Source organism: Peromyscus californicus, unplaced genomic scaffold (genome assembly GCF_007827085.1).
Source record: "Peromyscus californicus insignis strain IS unplaced genomic scaffold, ASM782708v3 Scaffold_14__1_contigs__length_90479793_seg_2, whole genome shotgun sequence".
Taxonomy (NCBI): domain Eukaryota; kingdom Metazoa; phylum Chordata; class Mammalia; order Rodentia; family Cricetidae; genus Peromyscus; species Peromyscus californicus.
The window spans coordinates 64151116-64178407 of NW_026294436.1; the positions used below are offsets into that span (position 1 = coordinate 64151116).

Consider the following 27292-nt stretch of genomic DNA (forward strand, 5'->3'; position numbering starts at 1 on the left):
ATTTTAGGAATTGGGTTTGTGCTGAGAATGGGGAGCACACCTGAGATCCCTGCACCTTCAGGGGACTGTCTCAGTGGTTAAGAACACTCCTGCTCTTCAGAGGATATGAGTTTGGTTCCCAGTGCCCACAGAGGGTGACTCATAACCACCTATAATTCCAGCTCCAGGAACTATGACACCCTTTCTGATCTCCTCGGGTACCTGCACACATGTAGCACACTTTGTCACAGAAGCACATATAAATAAAAACAATATCAATGGACTCATTCTCGCGATGCAGGCCTGCATCAGTTTATAGTTCTCGCAGCTTCCTGCTTCCCCTCAGCATCCTTACTCCACAGTGCAGCGGTTAGCGCCATGCACTCCGTCTGCTCACCCTTGTAGTCTGCTGGCTGGTTCCTCTCTTGCCACTTCTTCTCCTCAGGGCATTGGTACCAGTACTATGAGAGGAACACTCGCCTCAGTTGCGGGTGATACAAGTTCATACCTTGTCTCCTGTCTCTGCCACGCTAGCGTTCTCTGGCCAGAGCTGGGGATGGACAAGAAGGAAGGGTCAGGATCCTCGTGGCCATATTAGAGAGGCAGGGACAGGTACATCTGGCCGGTGCTGTTTCTTGCCAGGTGGTGTGGTGAGCAGATGGCATTTCATCTGTTCCTTAGGCAGAGGGCACGGAGGTCCAGAAAGTGGATGTCACACTGGGAGGCTGACTCCTCATGAATTTCCATCCCTTCATTAACAATTGATGTCTCCCTATGATGTCGTGAATAGTCTGTGGCTCCTGGAGCTTGCATTCATCCTCGGCTGCTCTTTGGCATTATGCTCTGTTTGGGTCTTCCCTCTGAAGTCTTTCTTGCTGTTGGCTTCTATACATACTTTCCCTCCCTGCCTGAGGCCCAGGCTGGCTTTGAATTCTTCCTGAATGTGTCACTCCTGGCTCCTCCTGTTTCTTTTACTTTGTGTGACAAAATCAGATATTCAGGTAAAGGCATGTGCCACTAAGTCTGGCCATCTGAGTCCCTCCTGGGGACTCACATTGTGAAAGGAGAAAACTGAACTGACGCTCACACGTTGTCCTCCGACCTCCACAAGCTGCTGACTGCCCCCCCCCTAAATGTAATAAAAATAAATAAAATTTAAAAAGACTTAAAAATCCAATAATCTTAAAATATTTGCATGTTACCACTGTCTCTCACAAGTAGCCTCCTCTGGCACCTAGGGACCTTGCCTGCTCCTAATCACCTTGCTCTTTGTAGCAAAGAGTTGTAGGGAGAAGGAAGGTTAGGGCCCAGCTTATAGATACAGCTTATAATGTATTTCCTATTGAAGAAGAAACCTCATTCAGTTTTAGAGTGCAGTGTGAACTGTTCAGGGTTGACATGCTTCATCCCTCATTAAGTAAATACATCTCGTTCATAAGAGAAATTACAGTTGAGTGCATTATCATCTGGGAACTCAGTCAAAGCACTCAGCTTCCGGGGTCAGAGTTCAGCTGCCATGTGGAGACTTACTTTGTTTTGTTTGTGTCCTCATAGTCTTTACTGCTGGCCAGATATGAGCTTTTGGTTACAAAGAGCACGAAGTGTAACCCCTGGATCACTTCACAGTTCAAAGCAGGCAGCCTCCTGGATTTGGGGCAGGACTGACAAGTTCCCATTCCAAGGCCAACAGTGTGTCATTGTTTTTCAAGATAAGGCAGACAATAGGATGCCAGAAGGAAATGTGCAAACTTGCCTGTGAGCAGTTTTTTTTAAAGTAGATAGCCCAGGTTGTAACTCTGAGAACAAGTGTCAGCTAGAAAGTGACACTTGTTCCAGACTGGAGTCAGAGAAATAGCAGCGATGTTGTGAACTAAATTAGAACAAAGTGCTCAAGTTAAGGATCTTAGACCTGAAGGAGTGAGATAACGTCTGAGCTCGGTAGAGCCATGTTTCTGAAGTCTCTAAGTCACCTGATCTTTCATAGATTCAGTGTTGTCTCTGTTAGGAAAACTCCAAATGCCTAAGAAGATGAAGTTTGGAACTGTTAACAATGAAGGAAAATGAAGGCATGACTTTTCCTAGGTGTGGTTGAGGAGAAGATTTATTTTATTTATTTATTTATTTATCTATCTATCTATCTATCTATCTATCTATCTATCTATCTATTTATTTATTTATTTATTTTCGAGACAGGGTTTCCCTGTGTAGCTTTGGTGCCTGTCCTGGATCTCGCTCTGTAGACCAGGCTGGCCTCGAACTCACAAAGATCCACCTGCCTCTGCCTCCCGAGTGCTGGGATTAAAAACGTGTGCCACCACCGTCCCAGCAAGGGGAAGATTTATTGTGGATATGAGGGAGAATTTAGCCAGAGGCATCTGGAAGGGTTCAGACTGAACATGGCCAGCAGGCAGAACAGGGCCATGAGAGAGGAGGGGCAGGGGAGAGCTAGAGAGAAAGAGGAGAGGGGGGAGAGAAGGTCCAGAGGATCAAGAGAGTGCATGGGAAGGAAGAGGGCCAGCTCGGAACCAAGAGAAGAACCCAGAGAGCTAGTAGCCAAAATGGCTGAGTTTTATAGGAATGGGAAGCCGGGGTGGGGATGGGGGAGGCTAACCTGTGAGGGAGGGAGAGGTTTAGTGTAGGGGGATGGGATGAGGAGTGCTGGGAGGAGCCACAGGTACTGAGTGAGACTTGTCCTGGGTTTCTCTGGGATCTGACAAACAAAAAGTGGCATGTTAGAATACAACTGTCTCTAAACAGTACAAAGTCCTAGAAGACTGATGGTGACATTTGTGAGACCCCTACAGAGTAAAAAGAAATACAGTCATCTTTTGGGGGAGGGTGTCGGAGAGCGAACGAACCCAAGGCCCTAGGCAGATAAGCATGTGCTTTAACAGTGAACCGTGTCCACCCCACCATCCTGAGTCAGGATTTTAGAAAGTCATTCAGTTGTCCACATAAAGAAGCAGGAAAAAGCCGGGCGGTGGGGGCACACGCCTTTAATCCCAGCACTCGGGAGGCAGAGCCAGGCGGATCTCTGTGAGTTCGAGGTCAGAATGAGATCCAGGACAGGCACCAAAGCTACGCAGAATACAGCACAAATGAAAGTTGGTGTGAAGATAGACTGAAGACAACTTTTTCTATTAACCTCAAACATTCTTGCCTTCCTGTTAATAGTGTCTCCTGTAGAAGGTTAGGGTTAGATCTCTGTTCAGCTCCTACTTTGTAATTCAGTTGCACTGTGATTTGACTTAATTGATTTGAAGACAGTGTATATACCAGCGAGTAAAATGTACACTGGAATCATGGTAGAATTTATCTCTAGACAGTGTGTGTATATGGAACAGAGTGGACACTATGGATTGATTTATGGTAGTATTCATCTCTAGACAGTGTGTGTATATGGAGTAGAATGGACACTATGGATTTATGGTAGTATTCATCTCTAGACAGTGTGTGTATATGGAGTAGAATGGACACTATGGATTTATGGTAGTATTCATCTCTAGACAGTGTGTGTATATGGAGTAGAATGGACACTATGGATTTATGGTAGTATTCATCTCTAGACAGTGTGTGTATATGGAGCAGAATGGACACTATGGATTGATTTATAGTAGTATTCACCTCTAGACAGTGTGTATATATGGAGCAGATGAACACTATGGATTTATGGTAGTATTCATCTAAGAAGACTGTGGCAATAGCCCCTACTTTTCCAGTTTCCCCCGTTGGCTGCTTTATACTTTCCAGGTGATTCCCAAGGCCCTCTCCCAAATGACCACCCCGTTTCTTCAGTATATGCACCTTCCGTGAGTCTGTTTCTGTTTTTTGTTTTCCTCCTGTTTTTGTTTTTGATACACAACTTTTATGATATGCCCAGAATGATTTGGCTTTTGGATATGAGGAAGTAACCAAAAGGAAGACAGCATAATTCTGAGGTTGACATTCTCAAAATAAATAAACAAGTAGTAGAAATTAGTTTTAAAGACATATAGCATCTATTTCTGTCAGTATTTACATTGTCATGTTACACTAATTATAATTGTCTATGCCAGGAATTGCCTGTAGCATAACTTGTATGCTACCGAATGAATTAGCATGGAATGAGTCACCATGAACCATGACTGTGACATTGTCAAGGCAGTGTCACAGGGCAGTGTCACAGAGCAGCGTGGGCCAATAGAAATACAGCACAAGCAATATATGTAATATTGTTCCTAGAAACTACGATGTGAAAAGCCCCTCCCCTTTCTGGTATGTGTTGGAGCAAAACACAGAGTCTTATAGCCCAAGTTAGTCTCAGACTCACAGCAGTCCTTGTGCCTCAGCCTCTAAGTGCTAGGTTTACAGCTGTACACCACAGTGGTGGTTTGAAAGAAAGTGGCCCCCAAGGGGAGTGGCACTATTAGGAGGTGTGGCCTAGTTGGGGGAAGTGTGTCACTGTGGGCGGGCTTTGAGATCTCTCTTGCTCGAACTTCCCTCAGTGGGACAGTCAGTCGACTTGCTGTTGCCTGCAGGATATAGGACCCTGCACCACATCTGCCTGCATGCTGCCATGCTCCCCGCTATGATGATAAAGGACTGAACCTCTGAAACTGTAAGACAGCCACCCCAATTAAATATTTTCTTTATAAGAGTTGCCATGCAGGTGGTGGTGGCGCATGCCTTTAATCCCAGCACTCGGGAGGCAGAGGCAGGTGGATCTCTGTGAGTTCGAGGCCAGCCTGGTCTACAGAGCGAGATCCAGGAAAGGCCCAAAGCTACACAGAGAAACCCTGTCTAGAAAAGCCAAAAAAAAAAAAAAAAAAAAAGAGTTGCCATGGTCATGGTGTCTCCTCACAGCAATAGAAATCCAAACTAAGACACCCACCAAGCTCAACTACTAAGCCTTTTGTAAAAGTTCTGTGTATTTAGTGTGTGGGTGCATGCTTGTGAGCTGGGCAGCAAGTGCCCTGGCCCACTGGGCCTCCTCACTGTGTTACCTCCTTGGCTTACTGTCTCGAACTTTTAACCTGCCTGTAAATTGACAGATTCAAATTTAGAAGTCAACCTTTGTTCTTTTTTTTTTTTTTCTGCACTTTTTCCAGACAGGGTTTCTCTGTGTAGCCCTGGCTGTCCTGAAACTCGCTCTGTAAACCAGGCCATCCTGGAACTCACAGAGATCAGCCTACCTCTACCTCCCAAGTGCTGGGATTCAAGTCGTGCACCACCACTGCTGGGTCAACTTTTATTCTTTTTGGTTTTTCGAGACAGGGTTTCTCTGTGTAGCTTTGGAGCTTGTCCTGGGTCTCTTTATAGACCAGGCTGGACTCGAACTCACAGAGATCCGCCTGGCTCTGCCTCCCGAGTGCTGGGATTAAAGGCGTGTGCCACCACCACTTCAACCTTTATTATGATAAAACTTGGTGTGTGAAAGTTAAGAGTATTTCAGTCTGATTTGAAGGAATTAAAGAAATATGGCTTTTGCGATCTCCTTAAGTGTTTCTATAAGGGAGTCACCAGTATCTACCTATTCCTGTACATTGTTTCTCACTTTCATAACACCTTGTGTTTAATATCACCACATCTATTAAAATGAATTAAAATTTTGTATGTGATTAAGTTTGTGCTTTTAACAAAGATTTCCTCCTTGGACTGTTAATTTAGAATGTTTGTTTGTTTGATATTTCTTCCTTAAGGTTTTCTGGCTTTCATGCTTTGTATAGGCCTTCCTTGAATATATTTGCTTGAAATTCTTCGGCTGGAGAGTCAATGTGTCAGACGACTTACGCCTTGTACATATTTGGAATGCTATTTTGCCACAAGAGTCTGGAATCGGGCAGGCTTACTGTCATGCTTTTAAAAGGCAAACTATGTTAGTGTCTGTGTTGTAGCCGTGATTCAGCGTTACTGCCGCTTTGGAGAGAATTGGCCTAGACATAGGGTCTCTAACAGAATAGCCATATTGTGTGGATAAAGTAAGTTTGAACACAGACTCACATGTGCTGATGGCCCCCACATCAGTCGCAGTGCTAGCTCGGGTTTTGAACCCACTGCTGTTTGCCTGGACCTCCTCAGTCCTTTCTCCCACTGCTGGCAGAAAAAGAGAAATATGACATTTTACTTTTAACCTCAAAGCTGGCAGAGTTTGCTAATGATTAGAATTCCACTGGCAGTTTATCCCATTGTTCAAATTAAAGCATTCTAATTGCAGGGCAATAAGAATTCAGACAGATGCCAAGCACTGTGCATCAGGTCCCTTTACCTTTTAGAACAGGGTCAGGCTGCAGGTGGCCATCAGCATCTGACTTAATCCATGTGTCTGATAGTCATAGGAGCCAGACACTGACAAACCGGGCTTGGGAGTAGTAGACTGTGGACATTCAAAAAACTTACATGTAAAAACACATGCAGAAATAGTGCAGGGCGATACTCGGGGAGGATTCTGGTGCGGAGCGATACTCGGGGAGGACTCTGGTGCAGAGCAATACTTGGGGAGGACTCTGGTGCAGAGCAATACTTAGGGAGGACTCTGGGCAGACCGATACTTGGGAAGGATTTTGGTGCAGAGCGATACTCAGGACTCTGGTGCAGACCAGTACTCAGGGAGTGCTCTGGGAAGACTGATACTCAGAGAGGACTCTGGTGCAGACTGATACTCGGGAAGGACTGGCTGGCAGAGTGCTGGAGAGGAGTGCATTGTATGGGAGTCTTTGAGGACAGAGAAATCAGCCAGGCAAACTGGGGTAAGTGACTTTGGAGCCAGGCCTTGATGCGTTGTTAGGCGTCTCACAAAAATAAAATTAAAAAAATAAAATCTTAGAAAGATCAAGAGACACAGTGTTAGAAAACAGTTTGAAGGCTTTCCTTTTGAAAGTTAAGCTAATTGTGTGGTCACAAAAGAGTAGGAGGCAAGTTGTCGTGAGGTCCAAAGAGAGGAACTCTGATGTTCCTGGGAGTAGACCTACCCCAAGACCACCCAGAAAGGCTCTCAACAGAAGGAAGAGGGCTCCTGGGAAACCATCTATTCAGTGACATAGCATTTTCCAGGGAGGAGAAAAGTACCTCAAGAGAAACCTGAACTTGGTCGTTGGAGGCATGTCTTAGGGTGGGTGACGGGTAGGGACACTGGAGTGAATTTTTTTTTTTTTTTTTTTTTTTTTGGTTTCTTTCCACAGAACACTGGTTAAGTGTCTGGCTTTGCCCATACTCAGTCCAAATACCATTTCTAAAGTGGCTGATGAGAGTCTCCGCTTCCAACTGTGTAAAGGACTAGAAGTAACCATCTGCTGGGTGATCATGAGAATTGAGTCTTTTGTGTGGATGTGCTTAACTTGGGGCCTGGTGTGGAGCAAAGCTTCAAATGAGTATAAATCCGCACTTCCCAAGGAGTCCTTTGCTCTTGAAACAGGGTCTCATGTAGCTGGGCTGTCCTCAAGGGCTGAACCAACCTCTGTCTTGCTCATGTTGAGATTACCAGTGTGTACATCATGCCCAGCTCCCGGGAATCCTGTGTGTATGTGTTTGTGTGCATGTGGAGGCCAGACCTCAGAGCTGTGTACCTTTACATATATACATATATGTACAAGCCGAAAGGGCTAGGTTAGCTGGCCAGTGAGCCTGAGTGATCTGCCTGCTTCTGCCTCCCAGCCTCCCAGCAGTGGGAATTACAAATGCGTGCAACCACATGGGGCTTTTTTGTTGTTGTTATTGTTTTGAAATAAGGTCTCACTATGTAGCCCAGGCTGGCCTTACACTCAGATATCTGCCAGCCTCTGCCTCCCAAGTGCTGGGATTAAAGGTGTATGCCACCACACCCAGCAGTATTCCTGGCTTTTAAAATGTGGGTTCTGGGGATCAAATCATGCCCTCATGATTGAATGGCGAGCATTTTCCCCACTGAGCTATCTCCCCGCCCTTCCCAAGTAGTTCCAACCACTAATCTCTAAATATCTTCCTCATCTGAAACAGGACACTCAGAAGAAACACGTGAATACTACAGGGACTGAATGAGAATCCTCCATTGTAAATTGATACCTCAGTGTTCTATAATGAAGCTGGTTAGCATTGTTTATCATCCAGCACCTGGTCATTTCTAGAATGTTTGGGAAAGCTGTTTCTGAATATACAGTAAGGTTGACTGTCCCTTGAGTCAACCACCAGTGTGTAATGCATTGTGAGTCTGTTTGGGAAGGAACATTTATTAGGCATTTGCTGTGTGGACCAAGTACTCTCTGAAAAGGAACATTTATTAAGCATTTGCTGTGTGGACCAAGTACTCTCTGAAGCGCCTTACCTGTCCTGTTACCCAAGCATCACAAATGACCTTTTGCCAGGTATAGTAAGTAGCATACCAGAAGGCTGAGCATTAGATCATGAATTCAAGGCCAGCCAGGGCTACACAGCAGATTTGGGGTTGGCCTGGGCAACTTGGCAATAGCATGTCTCAGATGAAAATTCAAGAAAGTTAGGAGCAGAGTGACGAGTGGATAAAAGTGCTTGCAGCCAAGCCTGATGACCTGAGTTCAATACCCAGAACCCACATGATAGGGGAGAGCCAACTCCTACAAGTTATTCTCTGACCTTCATATGTTATGTGTTGTGGCACACACAAGCCCATACAGAGAAATAGGCAGGCAGGTGTGCGTGCATGTGCACACACAGAGACACTAAATGTCTAAAGTGAAAAATCATTGGGAGCTTGTAGCTTAATAGTGGTACATTCACCTATGAAAGTCCTGGGTTTAATCCTTGGTATCACCAAAAACAGAAGACAACTCAGCCGTTTGAGACTCTACAGTTCTACAGTCATACAGATGAGGAAAATGAGGTGTGTGGTTGCTAGGTAACTCACCTAGTGTTTCCTATACCGCTTGTAAAATGGCAAGGACACAATTTGAACCTAGGTGTGCCTCTGTCCTCAGCCATTGTATTGAACCAGGAAGACAGAGTTTCAGGTCCAGCTCTGCTTCTGTTCCAGGATTATGGCCTTAATATTTTATTCCTTCATTTCAAACACAATGTGAATACTTGTAGTGTAGCCTTGTTTTGAAGACCAGAGGTCGGACATGTGAAGTGGCTGCCACAGTAAGGGTGTGGGAACGAGACTCATCAATGTTGGGCTCCCTCAACTGCTCTGTTTCTTCTGTCTCAGGTTCCCTTAGTGTGTGGTCTTTGAGTCTCTACAGTTAGCAGATCAAAGCCTGTACTCAGACTGTAAACATGCTGCAATCCCTATTGATGGTCTAAATTAGAAAGCAGCTGAGGCTGTTTAAAGTAGAAATAGAAGTCCATGTCTTTAATCCCAACACTCAGGAGGCAGAGGCAGGAGGATCTCTGTGAGTTCTAGGTCAGCCTGGTCTACAGAGTGAGTTCCAGGACAGCCAGGGCTATGTAGAGAGATCCTGTCTCAAAAACAAACAAACAAACAAAAAACCAGTAGAACAAGATCCAGTAGAAGATATGCTGTGCATGTTTTAAGGAATGTGGTACCAGCCAAATTTAGACATTTTTATGTTTTCTAAGAATGCCCTTATGCATGAAATAAGGCATCTCAGTTGCAAAATATGTTGCAAATATGTAATACGTTTATGTAGGATTAGTACTATAGACATTTGTTTACATATATGTGATTTATATGTTTATGTGTGTGATATATGTGTGTATATATATTTTTTGAGGCAGGATTTCATGTATCCAGTCTGGCTTCTGACTTGCTGCATAGATGAGAATAGTAAATACCTGATTTGCCTCCTTCTGCCTCCCAGGTACTGGGTTAGCTGGTCTGGGCTACCGTGTCCAGTCTGTGTGGTGCTGGGGATCCAAGCCAGGGCTTCCTGCATTCTAGACAAACACTCTATCAACTGAGCTGCAGCCTCGGCCCTTGTTTATGTTTTTATAAACAACATTTCTCTGTGTAGTCTTGTTGGCCCTGGAACTCACTCTGTAGACCAGGCTGGCCTCAAACTCAGAGATCCACCTGCCTCTGCCTCCTGTGCTGGGACTAAAGGTGTGTGCCACCACTGCCTGGCTTTGCTTATGTATTTTAAAGAGAATTGTACTTTATTTGCATACATTTTGTTATATTTTAGATTTTATTTTTATTATTTTTATCTTATGTGTATGTGATGCCTTCATGGCTGTGCCTGGTGCCTGCAGAGGCTAGGAGAGAACGCTGGGTCTCCTAGAACTGGAGATACAGATATTTGTGAGTACCCTGCTGTGGGTACCAGGAATTTTACCTGTGTCCTCTGCAAGAGCAGCCAGTGCTCTTAACCCCAGAAGTATCTCTCCAGCCCCTATTTATGTATTTTTTTAAAGAATAAGAATTTCTACTTACCCATTTGAAGATTTTTTAAGTACTATCACCTAAGTAGGAGGAGATATTTTTTCAGAATTATTGGAATAGTTGATTCAGACCCAGAAATAATGCTAAGCAAGCATAAATAATCTGGCTGGCATACTTCTTGTTAAAATGTACCTTTGAATGATAAGATCAGAAATGGCTGATAACTAACTGGCTTGTGTGTTTTGAGGCCTGTTCTCTTGTTCAGGCTGACCCCAGATCCCTAGGTTCAAATCATTCTCCTGCTTCAACCACCCAAGTACTTGGGACCTACAGGCACTTTTTAGGTATTTAAGATGTTAAGCGTGTCCCTAAAGCTCCAGAGTTAATTATTACCACCCTCTCTTTTAAAAAGGGGATTGTGTAAAATGGTTTTGCTGGAAATGGTAAGGTTCGCCTTGGCAATGCTCAGTGATTGCTTTCAGAAAGTAAAAAGTGTTGTGAAGAGCAGAGTAAATGTATGTGGTTTGACTCGTCCCCATGTGCCTTTCTAGAAAAAAAAAAATATATAATACGGCTTCCATTGTTCTCATTTGTAAATGTTGCTGCTGTTTAGTCCAAGAAGTATTTGCGCAGCTGCCTCTTACTGGCACATGTCCAGGATATCGTGAGTGATGGCTTTTAGAGATAACCTGCGCAGCCAGGAATTTCTTTCCTCGAGTCAGCTGCCCCAGCGTGAGGCACATTCAGAAGCACCGAGAGCACCGGGAAGCACGGGATGCAGGCAGCCTTCCCACTCTGGTTTAGTGGGGCACCCTCTGTGTGACAGTGACCGGGAGAGCCTCTGCACTGGCATGCGGAGCGGGATGAGGTTGGATGAGGTTGCAGGTGAAGAAGAAGGGAAGAATGGAGTTCATTCCTTTCCTAATATCAGTGAAATGAAAAGAAGTGGGAACCTGTAAACCACGCATGTCCCCAGAGGTTACAGAATGAAGTAGCCTTTATTCTTTTGTCTTTGTAGGCATGGAAGGACTTTGATGAAACTTTAAACAGTTCCACAAAAGATGCGCTAATGGATGACAGCAACTCTCCTACATACAGTCTTCAGATAGAACCACAAGATGGATGTCACCCGGGTGACAGCGTGGAAAGGAGAGTAACACCCTTGCCTTCTGTCTCAGATGAGAATGAAAATCAGCTTGACGGGGACGGGCCTGCGGGTCTGACGGGCGGGGACGGTGCAATGGGGAGAGCCACAGTGTCTGAACAGGACAGTCTCAACAATAATGAAAGCTGCCTGTCCAGCTGCGAGGTAGCCCCCGGCGAGACAGCGGAACACACGCCATGTGACGGTCCCAAAGATGATCAGCCTTCCCTGGGCCAGGACAAAACACTCCCTGGAAATAAAAGTCCAAGAGCCAAAAGAGGCACTCCTAAGAACGTCCCTCCAGGTAAGGCCTTCAGATCTTACTATCCTTTGACAAAAATCGGCATTTCAACTTGCTTCTCTTCTTTCAGTCCTGTTCTGCGGCAGTATCCATAGGTCCCACTGTGTGTGGTTCTTTACAGCGTCACAGTCTATAGATGAATCAGAACATATTTAGTCTACATCCTTTATAAAGCACACGGTTGTCTGCTGCCCTTAGGATTTCCTTCTCTATCACCGTGGCCTTGGTGTCTGACCTGTGATGGTCTCTGCTAGTACAGCTGTGGATAGGATCTTCCTGCCTCACTCTGTAGGTGAGCAGTATACATGAACTTATTGAAGTCGATGCATGTCTTGTAGTAGGGCTGAGTAAGGCATCTGGTTTTGATATCTGCATATCTTTGGTTACAGAGGAATTCAGATTTCTTTCCAGAATGTATTTTGGCAGGTGAGATTCCAGCTGTGCAGCTCTGTGTCTGCCTCACCAGGCACTCATGGGGAAAAGCCCCCGCTGGTGATTTTTGTGCCTGCTTTTGTTTGGTTGGTTGGTTGTTGTTGTTTTGTTTTGTGAGAAACATGACAGTGCTGGCATGCTATGGGCCGACAGTCCTTCCTGGAACACACTTTATCCAGGCCAGTGGTGTTTGCAAGAGGCCTGGTGAATTAGCGGTGTCTCCTCCCCCTTCCTGCTCTCCTGTGCTTTGGCTGATAAGAACTATAGTTATTCCATATCCTGGGTTTCGTCTGTAGTTTTAAAATTTAGAGTAAAATATGAAACTATGGGGCTGAGGAGGTGGCTCAGTGAACAAAGTCCTTGCTGAACAAACACGAGAACCAGAATTCAGATTCTTTTTTATTTTCATTAATTTTCTTTTTTTTTAATTTTTAAAAAATTTAGTTATTTTTATTTTGTGTGCATTGGTGTTTTGCCTGCATGCATGTCTGTGTGAGGGTGTCAGATCCCCTGGAACTGGAGTTACAGACAGTTGTGAGCTGCCATGTGGGTGCTGGGAATTGAACCCAGGTCCTCTGGAAGAGCAGCCAGTGCTTTTAATCGCTGAGCCATCTCCCCGGCCTGCAGAGTTCAGATTCTTGGCACCCACATAATATTGGGCACGTCTGGAGGCTTGCATGTACCCCAGTGTTATTAGGTAGAGAAAGGATTCCTGGGGCCAGCTGGCTACATAGACCAGCTGATTGGCAAGCTCCGGGTCCGGTAAGGAAGGAGATCATTCTGATGGTGCTGCCTTTAAGAACTCTCTTTCTTTTTATGGCTAAATAATGCTCCATTGCATGGATAGATGTAGCACAGTTCTCGAGTATTTATGTGTACACCGGTGAGCGTGTTGGTTATTATACTTTTTGTCTACTGTGATGTCTCTCTGAGCATGTTTTTATTTCTCTCATTTGTCAGTGGGAGGTAGTTCTACATGATAGGTAGCATTATGTGTAACTGGTGAACTATTTTCCAGTGTGGCTCCACCAGTTTGTAGCCCCACTAAAATATGGGAGAGATACGGTTTCTGTCTCTTTGCCAACATTTGTTAATGTCTGGTTTCTTTATAATAGCAAGTTGTTCAAACGGAAACATAATTAACGAACCACAAAGTTTGCTTTTTAAAGTATACGGCATGGTGGTTTAATTATAGCCACGGAACTGTGCACCATCATCAGCATTGGATCTTGCAAAAGAAACCAGAAACCCATTAGCAGTCACTCTCCATGTCTCCTGTTCCTCAGCCCCTGGCAATCAATGGCTCATAAATTTTGTATGACTTAACAGACAAGTTCAGATTAAGTGTCTAAAGATTGCCATAACAACATTTGGTGTTTACTCATCCCTAGTCACCATGGTATCTACACGTTAGACAAAACAGTGCAGGAAATAGCCAGAACCAGAGGTAGACAGCACGTGGAGACTGAGGAAGGAGGGCCCTCCCAAATAGAGTTGCCACATTCAGCATATCACCTTGCTTTACTCTTGCCCTTCACAATGTATCCAGCTGGTCCAAGACCAGGAAGGCAAGAATCTGGAGGACGACAAAACCTGGAACTGGATCTGCAGCCTGGAGTCAGGCCGGTATAGTTAGTAGAGCTCTGGGCTGGAGGCTCTGCTCTGCCTGGTGCTACCTTTGTGATCTGAGATCAGGAACTCAGTGCCTTCCTTGTCTCCTGCTTATCTCCGAGGAAACTGATACTGCATATATCCTGCAGCGGCTTTGTTCTCGGGACAACAGTCCTGTGCATCAGGCAGGCAGAAGACAAGAGCTCTTGAGTGCTTGTGATTGCTGTGTCACAGAATGTTCTTTTGGGGGACATGGCTTAGAGAGTTCAGAACTAAGAACTAACTCTGTGAGTCTGCCTTAGCTGCCTAGCTCTTTTGTCTGGGCTTCTCTTACGTCCTGGGGTTTTTCTTTCTTTTCATGGTAGGACTGAGAATTGAACCTATGTTTAGTGTTAGGTAGAGGTGCACACTGGCACATTACTGATGTCTGAAAAAACAACTGGTGATGCCATAAGACATGGGCTTCCAGTTGCATCTTACCTGACTTTGAGCCTAGAAGAACTTCCCTAACTGGCCTCCAAATCATGAGTCACATGTGGATGCTGGGGTTCTAAACTCTGGTCCTCATGCTTGTGTGACAGCCGCTTTATCCATCAGCCTTGACTCCAGCCCCAAACATACTCATTAAAAAAGAAAGAAAGAGTCCCCCTAGTCCCCTAACCAATGTCCCCAACTTTAGAGGCTGAGAACAGCACACGCTGTCTGTCATACAGTTCTGTAGGTCGGGAGTCTGCCCTTGCTCTCTGGACTAGAGGGAGGCTGCCAGCCAACCCCGTTCCTCCTTAGCTTCTAAGGAGGAGTCGGTTTCTCTGCCTTTCCATCCAGCAATGGCTTGTGGGGTCCTGCACACGCTGCTCTGACTCTGCTGCCCCCCGTGATCACACAGGTCCCACAAGGTGATCCAGAGTAACCTCCCCGTTCAAAGACACCTGGTGAGCAGCCTTACATCCATCTGCTGCTGCAGTTCTCTTCGTAACATGAGGGAATGTGCAGATTCATGGAATTGGGACATAATCATTTTTGGGAGCCTTTATTCTGCAAACCCTGAAAGTGTTTTAACTAAGGCACCATGATAATACTTTACATAACAACCAAGTCTTATACATTATAAACATCGTCATTACACTAGTTTATAGAACCATACAGGACTGCTCGCTCAGTCAGCAGGTGTTTATGGAGTTTTGTATACCATGCGCTCTTCAACTGCTGGTGAACCTGCCTTTCCGTTTCCTGTGTTCAGGTGAGGAGGGAACTAAGTAACAGCAGGGGCAGTCTAGTAGAGGAGGAAGTCCTGACAGGGTCAAGCAGGCCCGTAGCAGTGGAGTGCAATGTCCAGGGAGAGCTGTGAAAGCTTGCAGGAGGAGCTGATGTCTAGGCTGAGCTAGGACAAGTGCAGGTCAAGAGGGAAGGAGAGGATGAAGATGAAGGATGTCAGAGTAGCCCAGAGCACAAGGAAAGGGTATCTTGTGTTTTGGCCGGTCTCCATCTTCTTTGGCTGAGGACAGTGAGAGGAAAGGAATTAGCAGAGTAGGGTACCCAAGATTTGGGAGATTAGCAAGGCCCAGATTATAAATATTCTAATAACCAGGTTGGACCTTCCCAACAAGCTTGAGCAAGGCAGGAACACAATGGGAGCCACAGCGAATGTGCCCAACGAGCTGGGCCGGTGAAGAGTAGAAGTGAGGGAAATGGGTGAGGACTTCGGCAGGGTCTGTGTGAGGGATGCTGGCAATCTCCACCGAGGGGGATCTGAGATGTGCCCCTTCTCTAGTCACTGGGTCGTGATTTCAGGCATGCTTTGAAAATACAGAGTCTGAAGCTGGGTAGTGTGGTGCACACCTTTAATCCCAGCACTCAGGAGGCAGAAGCAGGCGGATCTCTGAGAGTTCAAGGCCAGCCTGGTCTACGGAGGGAGTTCTAAGGACAGCCAGAGCTGTGACACAGAGAAACCCTGTCTCGAAAACAGTCCCCCTCCTGAAAAAAAATACAGTGCCAGAGTTGTCTGCGGCTTTCCAGATTCTGTCCCCAAACTACATTCAGTCCCGGTAAATTGATATTTATTTAAGTAAAGGGATACATGATGAAGATGAGGAAAATTATACCTCCAAATTCATATATTTTTGCAGTTATATGTAAGCACAGACGGATATAGACAAACACTTAAAGATAAGGGGGTATTTTAGGGGCTGTATTTAAGAATATTTAGTTACTGATTTTAGAGAATTCAGTTATTGCCAGCTTAATGAAAAGGTCCGTCCACCCAGGGTATTTGTAGCTTTGGCTTCTCTGTTGTTTGGTTGGTTTTTTCTTGCATTTCTTTATTTACTTGGGGTGGGGGGGAAGGATCAGAGGAGGGGCTGTCACGTTTGACTGCAAGTGCCTTTGCCTGCTGAACTATCTTGCCTTCTTATTTTTGTTGTTGTTTGGTTGGTTTTTGGTTTTTCGAAACCAGGTTTCTCTGTGTAGCTCTGGCTGTCCTAGAACTCACTCTGTAGACCAGGCTGGCCTCAAATTCACAGAGATCGACCTGCCTTTGCCTCCCAAGTGCTGGGATTAAAAGCATGCACCACCACTGCCCAGCTCCTGTTTGGTTTTTCTTGAGACAGTATCCCAGACTATCCTGTGTCTCAGATTGGCCTCATACTCCTGGGAGTCCTCCTGACTCCCCTTCCCAGCTACTGGGATTGATTATAGGCATGGACCACGGTGTCTGTTCTCTTCTCAGTCCTTCAGTGCTTTAGCTAACTTTAGTTAAAATGTGCAGCATTACCTGTGTTCTAAGCAGTCTACTTGCGTTTTTCTCTTTCTTTATGCCAAGTTTTTATTGGATCATGATCCCTACAGAGAGGTAGTCTTATTTTCATTTGTTTAAGATAACTGCTTCTAGGTATCAACCATAGGTCCAAACTGTGTTTGATTATCCTTGTCTCTGTTGTTTTTTAAAATGGTTATTCTGTAGACTTAACTCTAATTAAAGAAAAAAAAAAGAAAAGAAAGAAAGAACACAAGTGAACACTGGAAAGAGCCACACCAATCAAAGTACACACATACAACAGAATATTACTTGGCAATAAGAAATGAAGTACTGATACAAGCCACAGGATGAATCTTGAAAGCATTAATTATGCTTAATGAGAGAAGCCACAAATATGGGCTCTGCATAGTACGTAACACTAGCTAGATAGTGACGCTGTTGAATCTATACGTGAAGAGGTGAATTGTAAGCCATGTAAATTACATCTCAGTAAAGCTGTTTTTGAAAAGAATATGGAGGTAGTGTGGGGGGTTAGTGGGGGTTAGTGGTGTGAGGAAACAGGATATAGTCCACAGCTCCACAGTGTGAGGATTCCTGCTAGAGGACAGTTCAGTGTAACACTGCTGTACATGTGCTTGGATGTTCTTCAGACTTAACTCCCGACTTTCTGAATTTTCCTTTCTCATTTGATTTTGTTATTCCAAAGAGAATCCATTGTCAGGGGTTTTCAGAGAATTATAGACCAGAATGGAGAATCATTTCTAGAAAATTCTCAGTTCCTTTCCTATGGGAATTAGTCTCTCTCCCTTCCACAAAGAACTACTCATCTAGGAAGATTCACTTATTACAAGGGCAGACGGTGTACATGTGGAGGTCAGGTGCGGACGGTGCACACGTGGAGGTCAGGTGCAGACGGGCAGACGGTGCACACGTGGAGGTCAGGTGCGGACAGTGCACACGTGGAGGTCAGGTGCGGACAGACAGTGCACACGTGGAGGTCAGGTGCGGACAGTGCACACGTGGAGGTCAGGTGCAGACGGTGCACACGTGGAGGTCCGGGGACTTTGTAGCAACAGTTCTCCTTCCACCTTTATGTGGGGTCTGGGGATTGAACTCAGGTCTCCAGGCTTGCTCATGAGTGCCTTTACTTACTTCCTCTCCTGATTATATACTTCTGTATAAGGTCATTAAAATTTAAGAATTGTTCACCTTTATCCTAGAGAACCTCAAAACATTTTTTCCTTGATAGCTGGTGAATTTGGTTTTCTTGGGATGAACTTGTTAACAAGGTGGAACTTAGCCGTTTTGATATCCTCCAAGTCAGTGCCAGAGTTGAAAAGCTCTGTATTAATTTCACATGAAATTTTGGCACCTGAATTGTTTGTTTGTGGACAAGAAGTTTAAGAACTTATTAATTTAAGGTTTAGGAATTTGCATAACTAGTTGCATGCTTGGGCAAACCCCATGCATATTTTTAGTTTTTAATAAGACCTGTTGGAGTGTAGAAGAGCTAATCAAACGTCTAAGAGGGAAATTAGTGATTCCCCACATTGGTGCTAATTGGCACGTTCTCCATAATTCCGACTCTAATTCCGGCAGTATGTGTGTGTTAATTGTGCAGTGAGTACGAACTGGAAACAGCCTGCAGCAAGCTCCAGGGAGTGACAGAACTGCAGGGCAGAGTGGGGAGCCCTGGGTGGAATGGGCACAGCTGCTGTGTGGGGTCACCTGCTGTGGCTTCGAGACTGGCCCATGAGTGCTCACTGGACGTTCATTTTGTGAAATGCTTCCTCAGATCCACTAACCACTGAGTTTAGGATAATGTGTCTGATGTAATGAGCCCTGTATTTGAAAGGAAAGAATAACTAAGATCTTCAAGTTCAAGGTAAGTGTAGCTGAAGGCAGATCTAGGCTGCGGCTCAGTTTGACTTAGGGAAGATTTTAATTAGAGCCCACCCTCTATAAGTGCTCAACCAAGCAAACAAGCCATAAAAAGGCTTGCAACTTTTGCTCAAGAAAAGTGCCCTTTGTGACATCCTCCTGCCGAGAATGAGAGGAATCTTTTAGAGGTGTATGTGTAGCTGTCGGAGTCTGTTGGGACGGCGGTTTATAAGCAGAGAGTTTAGCAGATGAGAGGTGTGTCCTTCAAAACAGCCCTAGTGTTAACAGTCATGTTTAAATTGCCACCTAAAGCTGGCATGGTGGTTCATGTCTGTGATCCCAGCACTTAGGAGAAGCAGGCAAGAGGATCACTCAGGAGTGTGAGGCCTTCCTCGAATACATAGTGAGTCCTAGACCAGCCATGGCTGCATGGCAAGATCCTGTTTCAAAACAAACAATAGCAAAGTACCTAAGGTACAGCCTGGTGATAGTCCCAGTGCCTAGGAATATCACATGTGTTATCTTCTTTATTCTTTGTCGTTAATTACTTTATTACCGTGTTAATAGGATAGCATGACCCCAGCCCAACCTCTTCCTTCACCACAGCCCGGCTTGTGCCTGACTCCCTCTGAAGACAGAGGCTGTGGCCTGAGGACATGGGAGGAGACCCAGCCATGGAGCAAGTAGTAATTATGCTGTAATTACATAATACATCCCTTTGACCCCAGGTCAGGCCCGAAAACTGTTTCAGATTTATCTTCCTCATAATACAAACCCTCGTGCTGAGATTACTGCGGTGTGTTTAGACAATGACTACAATATTTCAATGGAGAGTGTCTCCTGTCTGTTAGAAGTTAGACCTCATGTTTGTTTCCACCTGCTCTGTCTGCAAGATTCTGGCCAAGATGGAGAGGGACACAGCATTTTTGAGTGCAGTAGTGTGAATAAGTTCCACAGTGGCTCAGAGAATCATAGCAAAATCATAGAACTGGAAGTACTTTTTTTTTTTTTTAACTATTTTTATTGCTGTAAACATAGATTTGCCCCACTAACCACTCATTGCCCAGAATGTTCTGTTCATTCAGTGGCAGTAATTATATCCTTAATATACATAGTCTTCACTCCAGCCTATTTCTAAACTCCAGTCACCCCACAGAATGTCTGTGTGCATAGACGCTAATTCCACTGTCTCGTCTGTCTCTTTGAGTCTCCCTTGAGTTCTTCCTTGTTTTCCCTCATGCTTTGTTCGTGGCTGTCTTAAATCTTTGAGCATTTTTGAGACTGTTAGCTTCCATTCTTTGGTAGGTCTGACGTTTAGTCTTCCTCGGGGATGTTTTCTGTCCCTGATGTCTTTCCTTACACAGGCCATTCTACGCTGTTTCTTTGTACACTTGGAGACTTCTGTTATGGAATACTGGGCATAGTGAGCCCATGATGGTAGTGATTCTGGGAAGCAGAGGGTGGCACTTGGTGATTGGGTTAGCTGGGGTTCCTCTTCCGAGCTTTACAGCTTGGCTCTAGCTCTCAGAACCAAAAGCTGTTTGTGGTTTCACTCCCTGCTCCATGCAGAGCTTAGGTTCATCCAGGCGAAAGCCCAGGCCTCCTCAGGCTTTCCCCAAGCGTTTATCTTTCCCAATGACGGGGGGGGGGGGGGGGGGGGGGGGGGGGGGGGGGGGGGGGGGGGGGGGGGGGGGGGGGGTGGGGGGGGGTGGGGGGGGGTGGGGGGGGGGTGGCGGCTTTGTTCTTTGCCAGTTACACAGCACTCTCAAATGCCCTGGTTTCTGGAGGGTAACTTTCTTCCTGGCTTTTCCTCTCTGGCTTCAGATGTCATTTTGTTACTCAACCAGTTGTCATTTGGGTTCTGATCACCTGACCATGTTTTTCAGCAATGCCTGCCACTTTCCTGCTCTGGAGGGGTTCCTAATTAGATAACATAAAACAGTCCTTCAGGTAACAAGGACAGGTTAGATAAAAGGGACATGGGAGAGTGGGGCTGCCTCTTCTGCCATTTTGCTCTGAAACCCTAATTCTAGGGCTTCCTTCACCACTACATTTACCTTATCATTGCTAGCTTCTAGACAGCATCCTTTGGGTCTCTTCTGTGATAATGTTTCATACTCACGGTTTTTGCCATTACATGATCCTGTCACACTATTCCCCCAGCCTGGAGCCAAACAGTGGCTTCTCAGCTGTGTTCACAGATGGCAGATTACTGGAGGGGCATGCGTACCAGAGTGCAATCCTAGCATTTCAAGACAAAAGCTGTTAAAGGATATCCCAGGGTTCTGCAGGGTGCCTCTTGACGACTTGGCAGCTGAGGCTCTAAGCTGAATGGATCAGTTACATGCCAAGGACACAGAACCTAAACGTATCTCAGTCAAGATAAGCTGACAATCTCTGCCCCAAAGTTGTTACAAATAATTTTTTTTAAATCAACTAAAATAGTTTCTCAGACTTTTGCTAGAATCAAGTGCAAAAGCTAAATAAAACGTTAACAGACAAATGTTGAACTGTGGTCTCTATCTTGGAGCTTAATAAAGTTGACAGGTGTTAAGTTAAATTAGAGCTTATGAATCTGCTTGTTATCTGCAAAACGTATAAATAGCATCACCAAGTTGCTTGGTGGGTATTTTAATTATAACTCACGTGGCTTTGCAAAGGAAGGTAAATAGAGTTTCTTGTTTCTCTCCAACCATCTGGATTCATGCACAGCAACAGAGAGCTTTATTTATATTGATGAGACTTTACAGTGAAGGGGAAATTACATGTGGCAGTCGTGTTTTGATTTTCTTGCTTAACTATAAATGTGTTTTTACCAGAGAACTTTATATGTACCACAAAGAAATTTAGTGATAATTCACGAAGCATAATTAATCTCAAAGCAAAACATTTATAAGACTCAGGGGGCATCATTAAAAGTAACAATATCGCCAGGCGGTGATGGCGCACGCCTTTAATCCCAGCACTCGCGAGGCAGAGCCAGGCGGATCTCTGTGAGTTCGAGGCCAGCCTGGGCTACCAAGTGAGTTCCAGGAAAGGCGCAAAGCTACACAGAGAAACCCTGTCTCGAAAAACCAATAAATAAATAAATAAATAAATAAATAAATAAATAGTAACAATATCAAAATTACCGAGGAAGACACATGGAGAACCGTGAGCTTCCGTTTACAGTGTGGAAGCCTGAGGACTGTTATACAGTCACTAGTGCAGTGGAGTGGTGCAGACTCACATCAGGTAGCCTGTGAGTCTCCGATTATGCCAGTGTTTCTCTGCTTAATTGTTTCCCTGCTAAACAAGCCCATGAGAAGAAATGAGATCTGAAGCCAGGGGAGGACATGAGGAAACTTGAGTCCTGGCTAAGCAAAAGAAGCCAAGCTGAAAGGCAGCTGCACGTTACTCTGTGGGGAGTCCATTTGTGTTCAAACTAACGGTGTTGGTGAACGCGGAACTAAGTGTCTAACTCTCTTTCATGGCTCTTTATGTGTTTGTTTTTGTTTGTGATTCTTGTATTTTGTTTTTTGGGGAACAGTCTCTCCTGTAGCCCAGGCTGGCTTTAAATTTCCTGTGTAGCGAAGGATGACCATGAACTGTTCCTCCTGCTTCCTCAGAATGCTGAGGCCACTGGAGAGGGCCACCATGTCTGACTGCCATGCATAGTTGTGACCATTTCTGTTACTCACTGCAACATTTGGGGTGTTCTATTAACCTTTATTAGCCTTTGCCTCCAAAGAGCCTGTCTCAGAGGTAAACCTGTCTTAACGATCTTTTAAATATCAGTGCGAGTGGGGAGCACACCTCGCTTTGTCCAGCCGTCTCTACGGTCTCATTATTGCTCACGTGACCTTAGCAGGTAGATGCTATCTCCCCTGTGCTGCAGCGATATCAAGACAAAGCTAGGCAATCTAAGTGAGTAGGCAGAAGAACAGGAAAGAAGTGTCGGGAGTAGGCTGTGTGGCTTCCAGAGCGTCCATTCTCTGATTCTTTGGCACTTAGACAACAGATAGTTTTTCTTTCTTTCTTTCCTTCTTTCTTTCTTTCCTTCCTTCTTTCCTTCTTTCTTTCTTTCTTTTTTCTCTTTTCTTTCTCTCTCTCTGTCTCTCTGTCTCTCCCTTCCTCCCTCTCTCCCTTCCTTCCTTCTTTTTTGGTTTTTTGAGACAGGGTTTTTCTGTGTAATAATCCTGGCTGTCCTGGAACTCACAGAGATCCCCCTGCCTCTGCCTCCTCCTCTGCTGGTATTAAAGGCATAGCCATCACACCTGGCCAATAGTTTTCTAATAGAAATTCTCTGTCCTGTTAATGGCATGAAACCAGTAAGGCCATATTTTAAATATAACTCCACATAGTTGGAATATCAATGTCTACTTTATATGTCCCTAAGATAAAGTATGTCCTTATTCAGTAGCGTGATTATATAAGCCATGGTAGAACTCTGTTGTAAACTTTTGGCAGAACTAAAAACAAAAACTCACTCTGGAAATACTATGGAACTCTCCCTGCAAGAGTTTATTTCCCTGCCTGAAAACCTAACCAGTTTTATGTCAGAAAACTGGAGAAACACTTCTCTTAGGGTTGGGGAGGGACAGCCTTACTTTCAGGTGTTTAAAACAATTCTTCACACTTGTTCACAACAATGGCCTTTGTATTCCTCCTCCTCCTCCTCTTCCTTTTTTTTTTTTTTTTTTTTTTGCTGTGCAAGGAATGGAGTCCTAGGCCTTACACCATAAAGTAACACCCACTGCCTCATATATATATATTTTTTTTAAAAAAAGTTATTGTTTATTTTGTGTGTGTATTGTGGAGGTCGCTCCTCTATGTCTCTATGTCAGGTGCTGTCCACTTTAGTTTATATTATAGATAGGGAGAGAGAGGGATTTGAGACTGGGTTTCTGTGCGGGTTAGTTTTATGCCAACTTGATACAAGCTGGAGTCATCAGAGAGAGGGAGCCCCAATTGAGAAAATGCCTCCATAAGGTCAGGCCATAGGCAAGACTGTGGGACCTTTTCTAAATTAGTGATTGATGTGGGAGTGTCCAGCCCATTGTGGGTGGTGCCATCCATGGGCTGGTGGCCCTGGGTTCTATAAGAAAGCAGGCTGGGCAAGCCATGAAGAGCAAGCCAGTAAGCAGCACCCCTCCATGGCCTCTGCATCGGCTCCTGCCTCCAGATTCCTGCCCTGTTTGAGTTCATGTCCTGATTTTCTTCTATGACGAGCAGCAATGTGGAAGCATAAGCCAAATAAACCCTTTCCTCCTCAGCTTGCTTTTGGTCATGGTGTTTCATCACAGCAAAGGTGACCCTAACCTGCCTCCTCAGCCCCTTATTACTGATACTCAGTTATAGTTGTGCAGAAATCGCCAACTGAAGGAGGACAGTAATTTGTGACTTCTGGGTTTTATCATCAATGGGAGTGGTCGTTTAAAAGCATTCCTCCATGACGGGTCTAGCCTGATGTAGTCATTTCCTCGTGTTCTGTAGGAGATGCCAGACCTTTAGTGCAGACACTGACTGCAGAGTTGCAGGCTGTTGGGGAAGAGGCTGCCGGAGTGAATGCAAATGACCCCCCAAAAGCTCCAGCACCAGCACTGCAGCCGCTCTTCTCGCTGCTCCGAGGGGAGGTGGAGCAGATGGACTCAAGAGCACTCCCCCTCTTCCTCCATCAGGTAAGACCACACCCTTTGCTCTCAGCCTCACTGGCTGCTGCCAGTGTTTTGGAGTCATCTAAAATCCGGTTCTCCATGATTGATCTCTCCCACCCACTGTTGACCCTAAATGCATGGCTGGTAGAAAATCTGGCCTATTCTGGCGAGTAGACTCACTGCGCCCTGCATGATCTGTCATTTGGACAGTAGCCAACGCCTTTATTCAGTGATTCAGCCAAGCATAAAGAAGAATCAATATGGCAAGAGTTTGGTAAGCTCCAACTGGATGCCAAGAGGCCTGCTAGCCACTGAAGGAACAAAGACTCCTAAGGCATGTTCTAAAGAGAGCCGTGGTGAAATGCGAGAAATAAGTGTGTCGATACAAGTGTGGGAATTTGTGCTGTCAGAGTGGAAAAGTCTAAGGCTCAGCAGTTAACTCTGCCCAGTCAGCAACAGAGAAAAGAAGGCAGCTCTTGAGGTGGGTGGTTCAGGGTGAGTAGGTGCTGGAGCAGTGAAAAGCACTGGCTGCTCTCCCAGAGGACTTAGTTCAGTTCCCAGCATCCACAGGGCAGTTCACAACTGTCTGAAACTCCAGTTCCGGGGAATCTCGACACCCTCTTCTGGCCCCTGCAGGCATCAGCTACACAGTGGTGTACAGACATACACCATGCAGACAACACCCATATACGTAAAATTTTAAAATGTTTAAAAGAAAAGTGAGCTATCACAGCAGAGCATCTGGGCTGTGAAGGTGTGGCTGGGATATCACAGTTGAAGAAGGAAAGAGGCAGGAAGAGATGCAGGCTAGAAGCCTTTATCAGTGAGAAGGCCTTTGTGTGTGTGTGTATGGTGAGGGGGGGATGCTATTGTTATTGTTGTTTGGAGCTGGGGTGGAGGGGTGCTGTTATTGTTTTGTGATGCTGGGGATAACTGTGGGCACTCAGCTACTTAGCGACACCTCAAATACCCAGAATGCCGTTTTACTTTTGGAAACAGAATCTTCTGAAGATTGGGAGGTGGGGTGTGTTGAAAGGTAGAGAACATGGAGAGAGGTGGGAAGCCCTCTAACGATGAGATCACATGGGAAAAATTCAAGTATTTGTAATTTGCATTTTATTTGCATTAGTTAAAATGAAAATAATTGGTACTTGGGACTAGAGAAGGGTTTTTGTTTCTTTTCCTTTCTCTCCTTTTTTGAGATGGGAGTTTTATGTCTCCTGGCTGTGTAGCTCAAGATGCCTTGAATTTCTGATCCTCCTGCCTCCTCCCCTCAAGTGATGTGATTGCAGTCATGAACCAGCATCCCCAAGTCCAGGGCTGAGCAAGCAGTCTGCCACACCGAGCTACACCCCTAGCCCTTAATTTTTCATCTACTTCTGTTTCAACTTTTGCAGTAAACACTCCGAGTATTTTTTAAGGAAAATAATTTTGTTCCAGGGCACTAAGATGTGCATTTTTACAGATTTGTGCTATCTGCCATGTGACTGTCGAGGAAGCACGGCCTGCTGCCTGGCCTCCAGCACATGACTGACTTGCCATCATTGAGGACCACTCACCAAGGCAGCCCTCCCTTGGCTTCTGGCCTTTGTTGCATTTGCACAGTGGGCTGAGCTTGCAAAAAGTGTTCACGGCTGCTTCATCGTCCTTATTACCATTTTCTCACTTTGAGTTCCTCAACACTAGTACTAAAATTTGCTATGGGATTGGATGCATCCATGTTTAAAATAACCTGGAAGAAGTTTCAATATGGGCTGCATTCAAATAGCACTGTCATAAAGAATCTTTTTTTAAATTTTTTAAAAAGATTTTGTGTATGTTTCTGTGTGCGTGCGTGCGTGTGCGTGTGCGTGTGCGTGTGCGTGTGCGTGTGCGTGTGTGTGTGTGTGTGTGTGTGTGTGTGTATACCCTTGGAGACCAGAAGAAGGTGTTGGATCCCCTGGAGCTGGAGTTGCAGAACATTTCGAGCTGCCTGTCATGTGTGAACTCTGGCCCTCTGGAAGAGCATACCTGAGCCCACTCTCAAGCCCCAAGCATCATTTTTTCTGTAGCTGATGAAGTTATGGGTTATATAGGAGAGTGTCCTTGTTCCTGGGTGATAGAAGTACAAGTATCAGAGATACTTGGAGTGAACCCTGAAGCTCTTGAAGTTGTTGATTGGGAGAGAAAAGATGTTGGGGGAGAAGGCACAGAGAGAAAACAAATTTAACAAAATGACACTCATTGCCAAATCAGGGGCAAAAGTATGTGGCTGTTCATTTTCCTATGGTTTGAATGCCACTGCAGAATTTCAATGAAACGTTGGGGAAAAGATATTTAAGATAAAGATGGAAATAACAAGGCAGACAGATCTTTTCCTGGAGTTTCTGAAAAGTGTGATCCTAATTAGTCTTAATAAAAACCTGGAGTCAGATATGGAGGGTGAACACTGAAAGATCAGAGAAGCAGAGCACCAGCTCTCACCCCTCCAATCCTCTGACTGAACAGGGGGCTGAGATCCTGTCTCCGACACCTTTTGTCTCCACCTCCCTAGTGCTGGGACTAAAGGTGTGCACCACCACTGCCCAGCTCTCATACTCTTTTAGACTGGTTCAATCTCTTGTAGCCCAAGGTGGCCTTGAACTCCTGATCTTCCTGTTTCTTCCTCCCAAGTGCTGGGATTAAAGGTGTATGCCACCACTGCCTGGCCTCTATGGTTGACTAGTGGCTAGCTCTGCCCTCTGATCTCTAGGCAAGCTATATTTGTCAGAACACAAACAAAATATAAGCCATGGTTGCATTAGAATTAAGAAAGTTCTTTTCTATGGCAGGTGATCCTTGGTCAGGGGCAAATCAGGAGGGAAAGAAAGGGCCCATTTTAGCCAGGAAGACAGTAGTAATCTTGACTGGGCCTAAAGGTTATCTGTTCTTACTTCACAGAAACTCTGCCGCATTTCTCCAGAAACACAGAGAGTCCTAGCCCCTAACTGCAGTTCTTCCCCTTCTCGGCAGTCTGCATTTGTCCTTGGGAAGGGAGCTCAGTGAGCAGAATGGCATTTTGCTGAGCTATGTGGCTTTTGGCTTCTTTATCATTATAAAGTTGGTAGTAGATGGGCTGAGTTAATGAACATGAGCATGTAGTACAGTGTTTGGTACACAGTAAAAGCCTTACAAGTACTATGCAACCAGTTCAGAGGCTGCTTGTCAAGACCATGCCTAGTAGCTGCAAAGGATGCTGAGGCATTGGAAACACAGGAATCAGCCATCACCTCTGTGTAGAATACAGAATACCCTGTCACTTCCCAAG

The 27292-nt window shown here is 45.1% G+C and overlaps 1 protein-coding gene across 1 annotated transcript in view; it reads left to right on the forward strand.

Moving 5' to 3' along the window:
• Nucleotides 1–27292, forward strand: part of Cnst (consortin, connexin sorting protein) — a 91931-nt gene that overhangs the window by 22858 nt on the left and 41781 nt on the right. The window contains exons 2-3 of the mRNA XM_052737782.1: nucleotides 11265–11694; nucleotides 23846–24030. Of these exons, the coding sequence (XP_052593742.1) occupies nucleotides 11316–11694; nucleotides 23846–24030 (564 nt within the window). The 5' untranslated portion in view covers nucleotides 11265–11315. The remainder of the gene's footprint in view (nucleotides 1–11264; nucleotides 11695–23845; nucleotides 24031–27292) is intronic.